The sequence below is a fragment of the Falco naumanni genome, chromosome 2 (assembly GCF_017639655.2).
Source record: "Falco naumanni isolate bFalNau1 chromosome 2, bFalNau1.pat, whole genome shotgun sequence".
NCBI classification, from domain to species: domain Eukaryota; kingdom Metazoa; phylum Chordata; class Aves; order Falconiformes; family Falconidae; genus Falco; species Falco naumanni.
This window is the reverse complement of record NC_054055.1, coordinates 45604065-45618722: the sequence shown is the minus strand read 5'-3', so window position 1 is coordinate 45618722 and position 14658 is coordinate 45604065. Positions and strand designations below refer to the sequence as shown.

The 14658-nt window shown below is 42.8% G+C and overlaps 1 protein-coding gene across 6 annotated transcripts in view; it reads left to right on the top strand.

Annotated features, from left to right (window-relative positions):
- The window catches only part of KLF12 (Kruppel like factor 12), a 251695-nt gene that overhangs the window by 161377 nt on the left and 75660 nt on the right, over positions 1 to 14658 (top strand). For all 6 annotated transcript variants that reach the window (XM_040584208.1, XM_040584202.1, XM_040584204.1 and 3 more), the window contains one exon: positions 10611 to 10746. In XM_040584208.1, the coding sequence (XP_040440142.1) occupies positions 10611 to 10746 (136 nt within the window). The remainder of the gene's footprint in view (positions 1 to 10610; positions 10747 to 14658) is intronic.

The following is a 14658-nucleotide window of genomic DNA, read 5'->3' as shown; positions in this document are numbered from 1 at the left end:
TTTCGGGAGACACAACCACTTGCAAAATCTAGCAGTCAGAACACTATGAATTTAAATTTGCCACTGAACTTAAATCTGCTTCCCATGTATGTAAATATCCATAAAGCCGTTGGTGTTGACTATTTTTGTTACTGTGTCTACTAGAAATACAGATTGTATCTTTCAGCTTACACATGCCATATTCCTCACCGTGGATACATTAATAAGTAGTAAACGCAATACCTTTTGCTACAGATTTTTCTGGAACTTAAAAACAGGTAAACTAGATAACGTCACTGCCCTTGGGTTGCTTTTTTTTTTTTTTTTTTGTGAAGTACAGCCTGTTATTTCTGCCCACTGTAAAGTTTACTGCACAAAAGTAAACTCAATTTGTAGTACAAAGTTAGAAATGTAGAGAACCATTTCCAAGGTCAATTTATATGGTCTGTTTGTATAAATTATGGAAGAGACTCTTAATTAAAACCACTAGTGTTGCCTTTTTTATTTCATGTGAAGTGATTATCCTTTCTGCATTTTAGTAGATGATTATTTTGGGTTGGAGTTGCATTGAAACAGAGTTTCTACTTTAACTGCAAGTTTTTTTGTTGTTACGCACAAAGATTTTTTGTGGCTGTATATATTACAGCCTGTCCACCTCCCCCCTCCTATTCCCCAGAATGCTGACTCTTTCTCCCCCTCTTTGATTGGTTTGTCTGGAAGAAATATTAGTGGTTCTTGGAAAGGAGAAGCAGGTTGGCAATGGATAGCCAGGAAGAGAAGCAAGCAGAGGAGAGGCTTGCATTCAGGGTGGGACCTGTGTTACTGGAGATGGTGCCTACATTTAAGAACTAGAGTAAACAGTAATTCTTGCCAGAATGGAGAGTTAAAATACAGGTTACAAGACATGCTGTGGTATTTGAAATTGAGAAGGAGTTTGCTTGAAGATAAAGTGTCTTAGGTTAGCTATGGGGAAAACCCATAAACAGTCTTCTACTTAAATCTCCAGAAAAGTTGTGTTTCTGGTGACTCACTGGTGATATGCTTGGGGTTTTTCACTATAGAAGCACATAGTCTTCTAAGATTTATCGACGGTGGATTTAGCATTGTGCTATGCTTTTAACTAGGAGCATGTTTGAGGAAGGGAGAGAGGTAAATGTGTATTCCAAGTCCATTTGTGAAGTCCAGTGTAAAGAGCATGAGGAGGTCCATTTCAACATATCCTGAGTCTCTGCACCTTTTGGAAGCTGTAAATTCCTTGTCTTCCACACCAAGAATGCCTCTGGTCCCTCAGCTCTGTACTCTCACCAGGGCTGAGTTTTGATCTAGTTGCTTTTATCTCACAGGTTAGGATCCAGCAGAAACATAGGCATAAAACTTATAATTTATTTTATCCTTGCCTGGGTTTTACTGTACCTTAGACCAACCTGCTGGAAGCTTTCTAGTGTCTAAAATATCTCTACACTGTTGCAGCACATAAGTTGCAATCTGCTACTGTTTTGTAGTGGCTTTGCAATATTGTATTTAATATTAAATATATTCTGTCCTTACTATTTCCCCTGTTTATTTTTGGTGGTAGGGTATTTGTGTATTAGATGCTCAGTGAGAGATAAATCTCAGTAGTGTCAGTAGTGTAGGTTTTGTGTAGGTGAGGTCTCATGGCATTCAAATAGCTTAGAAAGTGAAAAGTCCTTTGCTTAAAAAAAAAATACAAAATGTGTGTTTATGTATACAACCCAATGAGAGAGATGCTTAAATATGTTTGTATATTACATCCATGCAATCACTCTCACCTCTGTATTTCTCCACACAGCTATTCTTTTACAGGTTTATGGCTAACTGTTTGACTGGTGAAATGATTTTAAATATTGCCTTTGATTGGATCATAGCAATTAATATTCCCTGGTAGATTAGTTACACTGAGCATTCAGTGACAATTCCCATTCTTTGTGAACCATAGCTATGCTGGATGCAGTTAACTGTTCTAGCCATATAGTCCCATAAAATCTCAATAAAATCTGAAAACTGTGGAGTATGGGTAATCTTGCTATAAATTGTAATAAAAATTACCCCTGTAGACTCTATATTCTGACCATTACGTTCATGGATACTGCTGCTTTGTACATAAAGTTTTATGAAATAAATTGACCAATTCTGCTGCCCCTACCAGACACCAAAGCTGTTTTGATTGAAAATCTGATAGGTGTGGTTAGAGCATTTTCCAATGCAAAAAAAGCTTAAAATGAACTTTAGATAGGAAGAAAAATGCCATATATGTGCTTTGTATACTATGGACCAGCTTAGAAAGAGAATCATGAATACCATCATTCCCATGCATTTGTTAAGTCCATAAAGCCAGGATTTGGTTTCCTAAAACACATTAAGTAAACCTGAGTATAACACTTAGTCTCTGAGGGCATAATTTCAAATAGCTCCTGTACATCTGTGTCTGGAAGTATTTCTTCCACCTTTAACATGCAGTGGTGACTGTGACATTCTCCTTTGACATTCTCCTGCTGGGAAAATCCACTCTGGGCTCCTGTTCTCTAAAAAACTGCCAAGAAGGAGAATGTTTGGTTGTTTCAGGCATCAGGCTACGGTGTGAGGCTGAGCTTCCACGGTTGTAAAACCTGTTTTCCAAGAGTAACCAGGAAGGATGGAGATGAGTCGGTCCCTCTACTTGGTGCTTGATCCACCCAGGTGCATTTTTTTTTTATCAGAGGTATTTGAAGTGGTGGCAGTTTAAGAAAGAGCAAAAGAAGTCAGTGCTGGTCAGCAGTTTTCTTTTTGCAGTATTTCAGGTACCACGCTGCTGTATGCCAGTTGTAGAGACTGAAGTTATGGATTAGACACTACAGTATTCATGACTGTTGGCAGATTATTTGTTTTAATGAGGATTTATCTGTCCTTCCTGTTAATTACTTCTCTTCCAAATTTGCCCACTAGGGCCCTGAGGCCCCCAAAGGTAATTTTCTTCAGCATTGCTGCTGAGGCACCTCTTTGGCTTTAAGTGGATGGTGGCAGGTGGAGAATGAGCAGGAGCAAGCAAGGCCACGCAGTGCTGTTGCTGTTGTTCCATCTTCAGGCACTTACTGAGATCCCCAAGACACTTCTGCTCCTTTCCCAGAAAACCAAGGCATGACTCACATGGCAAAGGCTACTTTCCTCCCCTTCCCAGCAAGGACCAGGTCCACAGCAGCTTGGGGGTGCACTGAGCCACTTCCCTCTGCCAGAGCTGGTGCCCCAGTGCCCAACAAGAGGAGGGATGAGGGCTCACCCTGCTGAATTCCCCGTGCAGGCCATGGAGGCAGGTGGGCTCGTCACCCCTGAAGGCACCCATTTCCCTGTGCGGGCTGTTACGGGAATATTGGGGTGGTTCTATACACAATGCAGGTTCCTTGAAGACAGGAGGTGAGAAGCTCTTCTCTCCCGTCCCAGTGTCACCCAGCTCCTGAGGTCCAGGACTCAGAGATGATGGGGACTGATGGAAACATACTGTTAGGTGCTGTTGAGTCACGGGGTTATCGTGAGTGGCAGATTATTAATAGTTTCACATTAACTCTTTCAGAGTGTTTCTGATGCTGGCAGATTAATAGCATGTTGTGCTAAGGCATAAGCACCATATAATTTTCTTAACCATATTTTCCAATACCATCCTTCTAGGAGTTTGGCAGAAGATGTCACTTTGTTACTTCTGTCCTTCATGCTCTGCAGACACACGGACACACACGTGTGTAACAGCAGTACTGAGATTCTTGTAAATGTTAATTTTGGTGTGTGGGATAGTGTTTGGTTTTCCATTCCTAATGGAGGGAAATGCAAAGCAACTGTTGCTTACAGCAGTCTTTTACCTGCTGTATGCCAGCATGCACTGGAGGCAACTGGAGAGGAATCTGTAAGAAGGACACTTGGCAACAGCAAACATGACTCTTTCTGGTTTATTTGAGGTACCTCATATTTCTGCGTAATTTAAACTTCCATTGCAATTAAAAAAAAAACCAAAAAACAAAAAACAACCCTGTGGCTATGTTTGCAAGAAGAAACACGTCACCTGGGTGTGACTCAGAATTAGCAAGGCCAGAGGGGCCTCCCTGTCATCCAGGCTGACATCTCACCTAGCACAGGTCTTGAGATTACTCTCCCCACTGCAGACCTGTGTAACCCTGCTTGTGGGTGGATGTCAGGGCCACTTGGAAATCCCATCATGAGCAATCATTTTGAATAACAGGTTGAATATTAGGCATCCTTCAGAGAAGGCAGGGTGGGGAGTTTAATATGTGAAACAATTCTGAATTTGGAAATGCTTTAAAAAAGCAGCAATAAATTTTTAATTATTGTTAGAGAGCAGCTACGCATGATTCAGTCTTTTATTAGGATGTGGTGTATCGGCAGGCTTACATGTATGTATGTTTACAAAGTTATTAGCAGAGAAATTAATTTAATGCAGAAAACTGAAATTTTAAGATAAACTGAGCCAGAGGCTTCAGTATTTCAGGATGCTGAATTTTTTTCTCTCTGCTTTCACACCAGCAAGCATCATCTCATAATGAGTCATTTCAGCAACAGTTAATACTACATGGCTCAGCTATAAAGAGAGGCAAAACTCTTGACAGTTACTTAGTTTTCTCCTGCTCTTAAATATTTAATTCATCTTTAACCCAAGGGGCTCATATTTGCCTTTAAATCAAAGGTAGCGTGTAGATGTGAAATTACTTCCAATGGGTCTTCGTGAGCCTACTGCGCGGATGAGTTTTCATCTCTTTCACTCACAGGAAATCTGACTGGAGAAAATAAATCAGGTCGCAGTAACTGGGAACTGCCAGCGGTGATAGCAGTATGTTAGTGTATGGCCCTTTCCACACTGAGAAGGGCCCAGGTTCAGCCTACCTACAGGCATCCAACCGCAGGATTTCTGATGGCCCTTGCCTTACCTGGCCAGGTTGGAGCATGAGCTGCATATCCCTAAATAATTGCTGCAAAGAAGTGGAGTGATTAGGACATATTTGGGTGGAGCCTCTGACAGACAGGGATAGCATTTACCCAACAGCCTAATAATTAATACCAGCACATGTGTGAGAAGTGAGAGGAGGTGTGCTGGGCTCTCGCCAGCCTGGAGAGATTTAAATCTGCAGTCCCCCCTTCTCAGGAGATGCTCCAATGTGGACTGGAGCAGCAGTTTAGAGAGTGGAGAAGGAGAAAAATACCCTGATGTTGTGGCCCTGTGCTCAGGATATTCCCCTGGGAAGGTGGAGGCTGCATCTTGTTCTGAGGGGTTTGTCTGTCCTTAGCAGCCAGCAGGCTGGATTCTTCCTGAAGATTTTGCTTCTATGGCTTGCTTAGTCCTGTACCGTAGCAAAACTGACACGGTCATGTGCCAGAAGGTACAAATTCAGTCGGTGCTCATTAGAAAGCTGCTGTACAAGTTTAAATCTGTTCCAGCATTGCAGAAAGGGGCACTTTTGTCCTGAGAAACAGGATCAGCTATTGTTTGGCTCCCGCAGCCAGCATAAATTTTAAAGCCAAACCCATTTTTTTTAGTTCAATAGAAATGGAAGCAAGCTTATGTCTGATCCAGATCAGATTTTTTCCTACTGGCAACTGACAGCTGGCAGATAAAATATTAATGATGGTAGACCAAGTTCTGGAGTATTTACAGGCTGGTGTGTGCCTTACGTGAGACCCATTTGCACATCTTACCTTAAAACAAGTGCAGAGTGGATTCACTTATAAAGCCCAAAGGGAAACTCCTTTTTGGTACAGTTTGGCAAAGGGGCTATTGAGAAGTGATTGCATATACGCACATGCATCAAGAGTGACTCCGTGAACCTTCTTCAGTAAAAAGGATCATTGTTTCTTGAGGCTCACAAGGATGGAAAGTGGCGTGGCTGCTTGCAGCCTTCAGCACTTGCAGACATTCTTAAACAACTTCCCTGGCTCACCAGTCTTTTCAGCATGCAGTGCTAACAGCTTGCTTCTGTAGCTCCTGTGCACTTTTTCAATGACACCTTTGTCCGACGAAAGCAGTCTCTGACTTGTTTCTTTTTGCTTGCCTCGCCTTAGCCTCATTCATACATCACAAAACCACTGGATAGCTCTGTTGGACAAATCTTGCCTTTCAAGAGAAGTAGCAAGGGCAAGAAAACCAGCTCATTTTTAGGGCCTGAGCTTTTTTAATGAAATGTGTCTGCCTGTGATAGGGAGGACTCAATTTAGTGACCCAGGTGGGTCCCTTCCAGACCTGTGGTCCTAAGTTCAAGGAAAACCTTGATCATCAGAGCAAGGTACAGCACAAAGGGAAGTTAAAATGCACTGGCATGTTTTGTTGGCTCTCCTCCACCTTGCTTGCCGATTGCATTCCATTACTCACTTGTCCTCCACCTTTTTAATCTTACTTACTAAATTATCTCTTGCCTGCATCTCTTCATTCTTTCTGATTTGATGTTCATTAGGCCAGCAATTACTCTTAATTCAGTGTTTATGAACTACGCCTGTTATTTATAAACCTTGGTGCCATCAGTTCTACAGTTGTTCATAGATGTCCAAGAGAAAGTCAAAGCTGTTGACATAAGTAGGAGTCATGAACCCTGAATGTATAAAACTCCTGGTACTGCAGTTTGCACACTGTAGTGAGTGTGAGGAGGAGATATCTGTTGGGCTTTTGGCCAGTTGGTTATTCACATGGCTTATTTCAGAGAGGAGAATGGCTTTAAAGGCTGTTCTTCACCACAGCGGCAGCAGACATGCTGATGAGAAAATGGGGCAGTTCACACCAGCTGGCAGTGGCGAAGTTCAGCCTCCTGGTTAGTCACCTTGGCTCTCCAGTGCCTTGGCCACCCAAGTCTGAAAGCTGAGAAGAGGTCACAAATGGAGAGGGAGACAAAAAAGGGTGTATATGTGGGCCAACGTTAAAAATTAAGGGAATAATCCCTAAGCCATTCTCTAATTCAGTTACTGTCTTTAGTTAGGTTCACTGCAAAGGTGTAACAAAAAATGTCCTTGGATAGCCTGCCTTTGAATTTGCCCACTGGTATGTTTCCATTCCTCGCCTTATGTTCTCACCATGCTCACGGCTCACAGCACCTCATGAAGTGCTCAAACATTGGCATCTGGTGGGGCAAACTGTGTGCAGTGGGCCACATTATCCCTAGTTGCAAAAGCACAACCCCGCTAGCGGCTTCGTGGCTGTGTTAGTAGACAGAGTAGGATTTCCCTTGCAGAGCGGAAACAAAAAGAAGGTAGTTGAGAGTTTTCATCCTCGCGCATTCCTCTGGTAAATTAAAACCACCACCGAGTACCACAGGAGTCTCAATCTTCAGAGCTGTCAATCTGCAGTAATAATGAAACAACGTTATGTCTTATAAGGAACAAAAATGTGTAAGGTTTTTCATAGGCATTTGTGCTGTCTCCTTTTATGTAGGTGTATTCACACTTAAGTGATCAGAATTGGTGCGTAATAACTGTATTACAGACTAAATTATGTAACAACTTTTGTGATTTCAAGTTAGGCTTAGGTTTAAACATTAAGTTTCTCAGCTAGCTACTTAAAACTTGCTGTAGTGCAAGTCAGATTAAGCCATTATTAATACAAACTATCGCATACATAGCTTTTTGCTAACGATTTTAAATTTATTTGCAAACTTTAGCTTTCACAAAAGCAACGTGTATAGCAGCATTTAAATATTGGGCAGATACAAACATACAACTACTAGTAACGAGATTCACTTTAAGAAGAACTGAAGAAATAATGAAATAAGTAATAATAATCTCATACGTAAAGTTGCTTGTAAGAAAGAACACAGAGAACAGAGCAGAAGTGCACTTCTTTCCAAATAGTTTTCTGGGGCTAAATCAGCTGACTAGATGGTTCAATTGTTCTTAAATCCAATACTAGATTATCCTTAATGCTCAGGTACACATGGAATACCATCACGTGTAGGTCATGATTTTAAGAAGCACAGTCAGAAAAGGTACTCATTCTACCTAAAACAATTAAAAATTTTGGACGCTTTCAAAGTTGCTGTACATTTGTCTCATGCAGGTCATTGTTTGTTGTCAACAGTTTTTACTTTGATAAGCAAAAGGTGTTTTATCATACATGAAGAAATAATAAGCAGTCTGCGTGTAGCTGGTATTAGTGAGGCACCTAAACTGCACTAGTAAAAGCTAGTAAAAGTTGTATTGTGCATCTGTAAATGCACTGTGCTTCCAGAAGGGGTGGTTGCATCAGCTTACTGAACATTTTTTAATAGTACTTTCTTTATGAAGTTCATTAACATAAAAAAAAAAAATGAAGCTGAAGGGTAGTTATAATCACTCACTGTTCTTTTACTCAGAGGTGGTTCACAGCTAAGACATAAATTAAGATTTAAGATCAACTTTCCCTCGAGTCACCGCTCGTTTGGAGAATGATTTCTTTTCAAGAGCCGAGCTATCCATCAGTGCTACTCTTACAGCTGCACAGCTCCCAAAGTATCTACAACCCTCCCATTTTTCAGCGTAACTCAGTCCCTTTTCTAGAGTCAGTGAACATGGTAACATAAGAAACATGGCAAAAAATATAACTGTGACTTTTGGAGCTGCTCTCTAGCTGTAGGCCCGCTGATCTGTTCATGAGCTCTGAAGGGAGCCTGTGATACCTGTGTCCAGGGATGCGGTTAGCCGGAGCTGGGTAGGAATGACAGCTGCCTTTGTTGAAAAGCATGTTGTAAGACCCCGAGAGTGTCCTGTCCCTGACACTGCAGTACAAGAGAGCACAAGCTAACAAACTGCAACAGTTACCTCTTTAAATGAATAATCTTGGATTCCCCTGTTTAACCTGACCAAATAAAATAAGCAAAGAGATTTGTTTAATAATATGTTTGTCTTTCCCCTTAGCACACCTCCCTTGCAGCCTCAGGCATCTCTCCAGTGTTGCTCTCTACTCCAGCTGCTTTTGGTGTCTCTCAGCACTTACTAATCCTGTGTGGTATTTCATGAGTAAGGAGGAATGTCTGTTTCTCTACATCACCTCTGAAGTTTGTCTCTCTGTCTGTCCCCTGACACAGGCAACCCCTAATTCCTCTCGGGAATATCTCAGGCCACACTTGTGCCCCATAGTTTCCCCCCCCCGCCGCCCCATGCCCATCCTTTGGTTTCCTACCCCTGCCTGTGTGTGGGTTGTGCTTTTTTTTGCCTTTGGAAGGCAGCAGCCTGGGTAAGAGGGACGGACGGCAGGTAGCCCGCTCGCTGCTCTCCTTTCCTGTCTCTCTGGCACAAAATGTAACTCTGGTGGGCCGACCTTGGCTGGCTGCCAGGTGCCCACCCAGCCACTCTCACACTCCCCCTCCTCAACAGAACCGGGGGAGAAAATGAGGTGGAAGAGCTCATGAGATGGGATGAGAACAGGGAGATCGGTTACCATCACAGGCAAAACGGACTCAACGTGGGGAAAATTCATTTATTTTATTGCTAATTAGACATAGATTAGGATGGTGAGAACCACCACCCCTCAGCCCCCTTTTCCCAGGCTCAGGGTCACCCCTTCATTTCCAGCCTGTCCCCCTCCCTGTCCTGGAGCAGCCAGGGGGCTGTGGAGTGGGGGCTGGGGTCAGTCCCTACCTCTTCTCTCATCCCTATCCCCCCCCCCCCCCCGCAAGCCGCTCCCACCCAGCCTGGGTCCCGCCAGCCGTAGCTCCATCAGGAGAGCCTGCTGTGCCTTGGGCACTCCCGGGGCTCCACCACAGAGCATCTTCTCCCCACCTTCTCCTCTCACCTCGGTGTCTGCAGGGCTGCTTCGCACACTTTCTTCCTCACTCTGCCTGTGTGGCAATTTTTTTTCCCTTTCTTAAACCAGCTGGAACCTCTCACAGGTGCCCTGCAGGCCCCGCTGCCGGCGCCCGGGCACCTGCACTATTGCCGTACAGGATGGATGCCGTAAGCTATGGATGGGCAAAATAATGCTGCAATTCCTCGTCTTCAAATGTTCATAAGACCTGAGACTATATGACTTTTCAAAAAAAGTCTAAGCCTACCCAACATCAGCCATCAGTTTGTCAGCTGAAAGTTAGCTGCCTGTGCCAGGTTACGTGCAGCTTTGCTATGTGTACCATGGAGGGAAGGCTCCTTCACAGGTTGACACGAGTGTTGAATTGAGTCAGAAATAGGACACCTGGTGTTTTTGAGATGCCTAAGTTTTAATTGACTGGAATGACATGGGTCCTAGCCTGGTATCTTATGATGAACATTCGGAATCAAAGATTGTTCCCGACATTTCGCTGTAAAATTTACTCTCTAGTGTGCAGTGTTGTATGAAGCAGATGTAGCCCTTTCTCTTCACTTTCTGAAGGCAGGCAGAGTAAGTAAGTCGAGGGTGAACTGAGTTTTTGCTGTGTGTTACATGTGCAGTCTTGCTTCAGGTGTGCTGAATGCATTGGTGTTGCCTGTGTGTGTTCACAGGTGCGTGTGCTACTGGAAGAGCCGTCGCCTGGCTGTAGCACTGCTAGGTGACTTTGCCAGTGCATCACCTGATTTGGGACGCTCAGCACAAGCGGTGCCATCCGACCCGAGCAAGCAGATGTGTTGTGCACCCTGATGTTGTTCTGGGACGAGATTAATTTCAGCACGCTCATATTAATCCATTATATGTCTCTTTCCAGCACAAATGGACCCCCGAGGCCTATCTCCCAGACAAATTAAAAGTGACAGTGATGATGACGACCTGCCAAATGTGACCTTAGATAGCGTTAATGAAACTGGATCTACAGCGCTCTCCATAGCCAGAGCAGTACAAGAGTAAGTATCGCATTCCCAGAGCAAGATGAGTGTTGCCGAGGCATCCCCGGGCCGATGGAGGCACTGGCCCTCGGCAATACTGCAGGGGTGTCCCCCCAGCTGCGGGCTGGCACACTTGCCAGCATCTCTTCTGTGTAGCTTTGTTCCCTTTAGGAAGAGATGGCTGTATCTCTTGTCTCTCTCTGATTCTCTTTTCCTGTCCCTCTCTCCGCCCTCATTATTAGTTAAAGTTTCAAATTGAAGTTGTTTCTTCTCCTTTATTTACTTGCAAAACTTGCAGTGTTTTTATATCTTCTCCAAAGGGAGAACAGGTTAGAATTTCACTCAAAAAACGTGAATTTTTTTCTTGACTGAAAGCAGCATCAACAGGTTCATTTTAGTTGCTGATAAATAGGAACTACCTACATTTCTCCTGAAGGACAGTGTCATTGAAAGTAGTGAGGGGCTTTAAACAGTTTTTCCATTGCTGTTATTTTCCTGGGTGCTTTCACTCACTGGATGGACAAATAAGTTCTTAATTTAATGTCTGTCTGCTTGTTTGAAAAAAAAGTTTATCATGAACATTAGCAATTCTGTAGATGCATGAGCTTGCTCAGTCACTGTAGCAGCTGGAAGGGAACCAACTGTGAGGTAAATAAGTATTAATATCCCCATTTTATAGGTGAGGAAAATGAGGTTATGCGTAAAGGTCACCCTGTAGGTCTGAAGCAGAGCTGGAAATAGAACTAGAGCCTCCAGGCACTGAAGCCTGTGCTAGACCCGCAAAACACATTACTTTATCTGAGAGATTCAAAACATGGGCATTCTGGGTATTATTGAATAAGAAGGGATGTAATAAAGGCCATTAGACGTTGCTGTATAGTTTATTGTTGATGCATTTTAAACGTCTTAACATGGTATCTAAAAGTACTTACGTTTTGCTTTGTTTTCCTGGCCAAAAGCATTGATGTTTCTAAGCTGTGTTTGAGGAGGAACTCTTTTTATTTTTATTTTGCATTTTCACCAGACACCTGCTAATTCATCTAGTCAAGCACAGCAACTGTCATCCTCAAATTTCAATTCCCTTAAGCAGAGAGGGAGGTTTGTATGAGCAAGCAAAGCGTTGGTTCTCGCTGTATTTGGTGTGCTCCAGTTCCAATGGTGATAAAGGAAGGGAAGGTTTCTTCACCAGTAGCACTGTTGCTTGATAGACTGCTAGTTACAACACCAGGTCCTGAAACGCTAAGTATTTTTTTTTCTCAGTTTATGGGACACTTAATAACCCAGAAAAATAAAACAAGCTGTCATGTTTTTGTACTAAATGGCTCTGTCTAATAAATGAAAAGAGGAAGCATGGGGTATTAGCAAATACTTCTAAATATATGACTGGCAGGCAGATACTGTTCTCTGTGATTGATACTGCTTGAACACTTAGAGAATTGATCAAACCATGAAAAGCTTTTATAGCTTTTCCACAATGCATTCCACAGCTTGTGAAGGTAAATATGTTTAATATTACTTGGCTGGCTCTGGAGCTTAAGAATTAAATTAAGAAATTTAATAATATAACATCAACTCATCCTTGTTACAGGTTTTATTTAAACAGTAATCTGTTAGTTTATTTCAAAAGCCCCATTAGGAAAATCTGATTTGACTGTGATCTGCAGTTTGTCTTATTTACTTCATTCTCAGTCGCAGACACCACACGTACAGCTGCTGATCTGAAAAGAGACATTGGCACATTATACTGTCTTCACTCAGCCCATTTCTTTCTTGTTCTATACTAAAGTACCATACAGGCACGCTCTATTCTGAATTTAGGCATCTAGCGTTCCTTAATATTGGATGTTTAGCAAAGAAGTCCACTGAAAATAAAAGCCCAAATCCTACGTACCCTTGTTGCAGAGAAGAAAGTGCCTTTGACGCCTTCCAAAGGGAGATCCTGTGTGCTCAATTTCAGCATCTAAACTTAGCAGACAGGAATTTTCCTCTGAAGACGTGGAAAGGCACCTACTGTTCTGGTGAATAACTGGGCAGCATAGGGGCATGCATAGAAAGACTGCTTCAGCAGTAAAGCGTAGGTCTAAGCTAAGTGCCTGAGTGAGGTAGGCTGGACCTCAGAGTCTAGAAGACTGTCCCACAGAATGTGTTCTTTCTTAAGTGAGCTTGTGAGCTCTTTCTTGTGAATAGTTGTACAGTTAACAACAAAAAATAACTTCTTGCATATGCTGGCTGGGAAGTACAGCATGGCACCTCCAAAGGGATGGCAACATCCTTTCCTTCCGTACCGGATTGCCGTTGTGCAGTTTTGCCTTTGTTAAACAAAATACTGAGCCCAGTTTGTAGATGCTGGTGGCAGGTGCAAGAAAACAGTTGACCTTTTCCTGGTTGGTTTTCAGACATGTTTGAAGTGATCCTGCATAAGGATTATAAGTGTGTGTGTGTATATATATATATGTGTGTGTGTACGTGTGTATGTATTTGCCTCTTGCTACCTAGTCTCCAAGAACAGAAAGGGATTTCAAATACCCTGTGTGGGGTATTTGCTTTGGGTCGGTCCTGTGCAGCCCCTCACACTACGTGTAGGGCTGTGGGGGCTATGGGGAGTTGCCTTGGTGAGGCCTCTGACTTCCTCTGTGTGCTGTCTGTGGGGTTCAGGATTTGTCTTGCCTAGTTAGACATCTACAACATAGATATCTGCATCTGAGCTAGTTATCTCACCTCCCTGCATATGGGCTAGATAGCAGTTGGCATGTCCAGGTGGTAATTCTTTTGACCTATTCTAGCTGTCTAATTTAGGGAGAGAGGCAGACTCAAGTCCATGAGCACCCATTCCTCTCCATAGACTGCAGGCGGTGTAGACAGCTGCCTGGGACACACGTGTCAGCACTGCAGATCTCTGATGTGAGGTAAGGGTACGGCAATCCACGGCACCTGACTGGGGGACTCGGCATGCCAGAACGTGGGAGTGACAGGACAATACTGAATGCTCCAGCATCTTCCTTTGGTTATGTATCTGCCAGGTGGGGTTAGCAAAGCCGAGGTTTTAAACACAAGCTGAAGGAAATCAACAAGTCAGTGTTTGGGGAGGAACTGTTATTTTAATAAAGCCATGTTTAAGCTTCTTGTCTTAGAAATTACCTTCTGTGGTTCACAGGGCAGTTTGGAATGCCTACATGAAAGCTTTGCTTTTCGTGTCCTCTAAAACTCCAAGCAGCCTGTGTTGTTGCTTTGTGTCAGGTCCACTCTAGCCTTACAAGAAAAGAATTCTTAGCAGTAAAAATTGTGACAATCAGACATTAAGAGCCACATGTTTGGCATTAGTTTTTATTTACACCAACAGAATGTCATTTGCCTGCATATTTGTAAAATAACCAAGTATGACTATTTTTTCTCAGGGAAATTGCCTTCTTGCTGCTAGCGTTATATTGGCTGAGCTTCCAGACTTCTCAGTAGTTCTTTTGGAATGACTTCCTAGTCGTCCTTCAATTCAGCAAACCCAATCAATAATGTAAAGTTACAGATAAACGAAGTCATTAATTCAAGCAGGGTACTTTGCTGAAATTTCTTCATTTGACAGTGCTGCTTTATGGCAGTTGCTATGCCTTACCATTATATAGACTATGAGTAATTTATTAATCTGAGATAATATGCTCTGGCTGATAATAAATATTGCAACAATATGTAGATTTCAGTGGGCTTTGCATTGTAAGCAGCATTTCATCCTTTTTGTAGCATGTTTTACAAACTCATTCTGACATGTAGCTCTCTAACAAAGAGCAGATTTGCCTCTATATGTCTGACACCACTGATGGTTATTACACAGCAAGAATAACATCGTATATTTTGGGTCAGAACTCAGATACGCTCTAGAAATCTTTATGAAGCCAAGGGAAGAGAAGGCACTAGTCAGGCCCTAGAAGACCAGTAAAA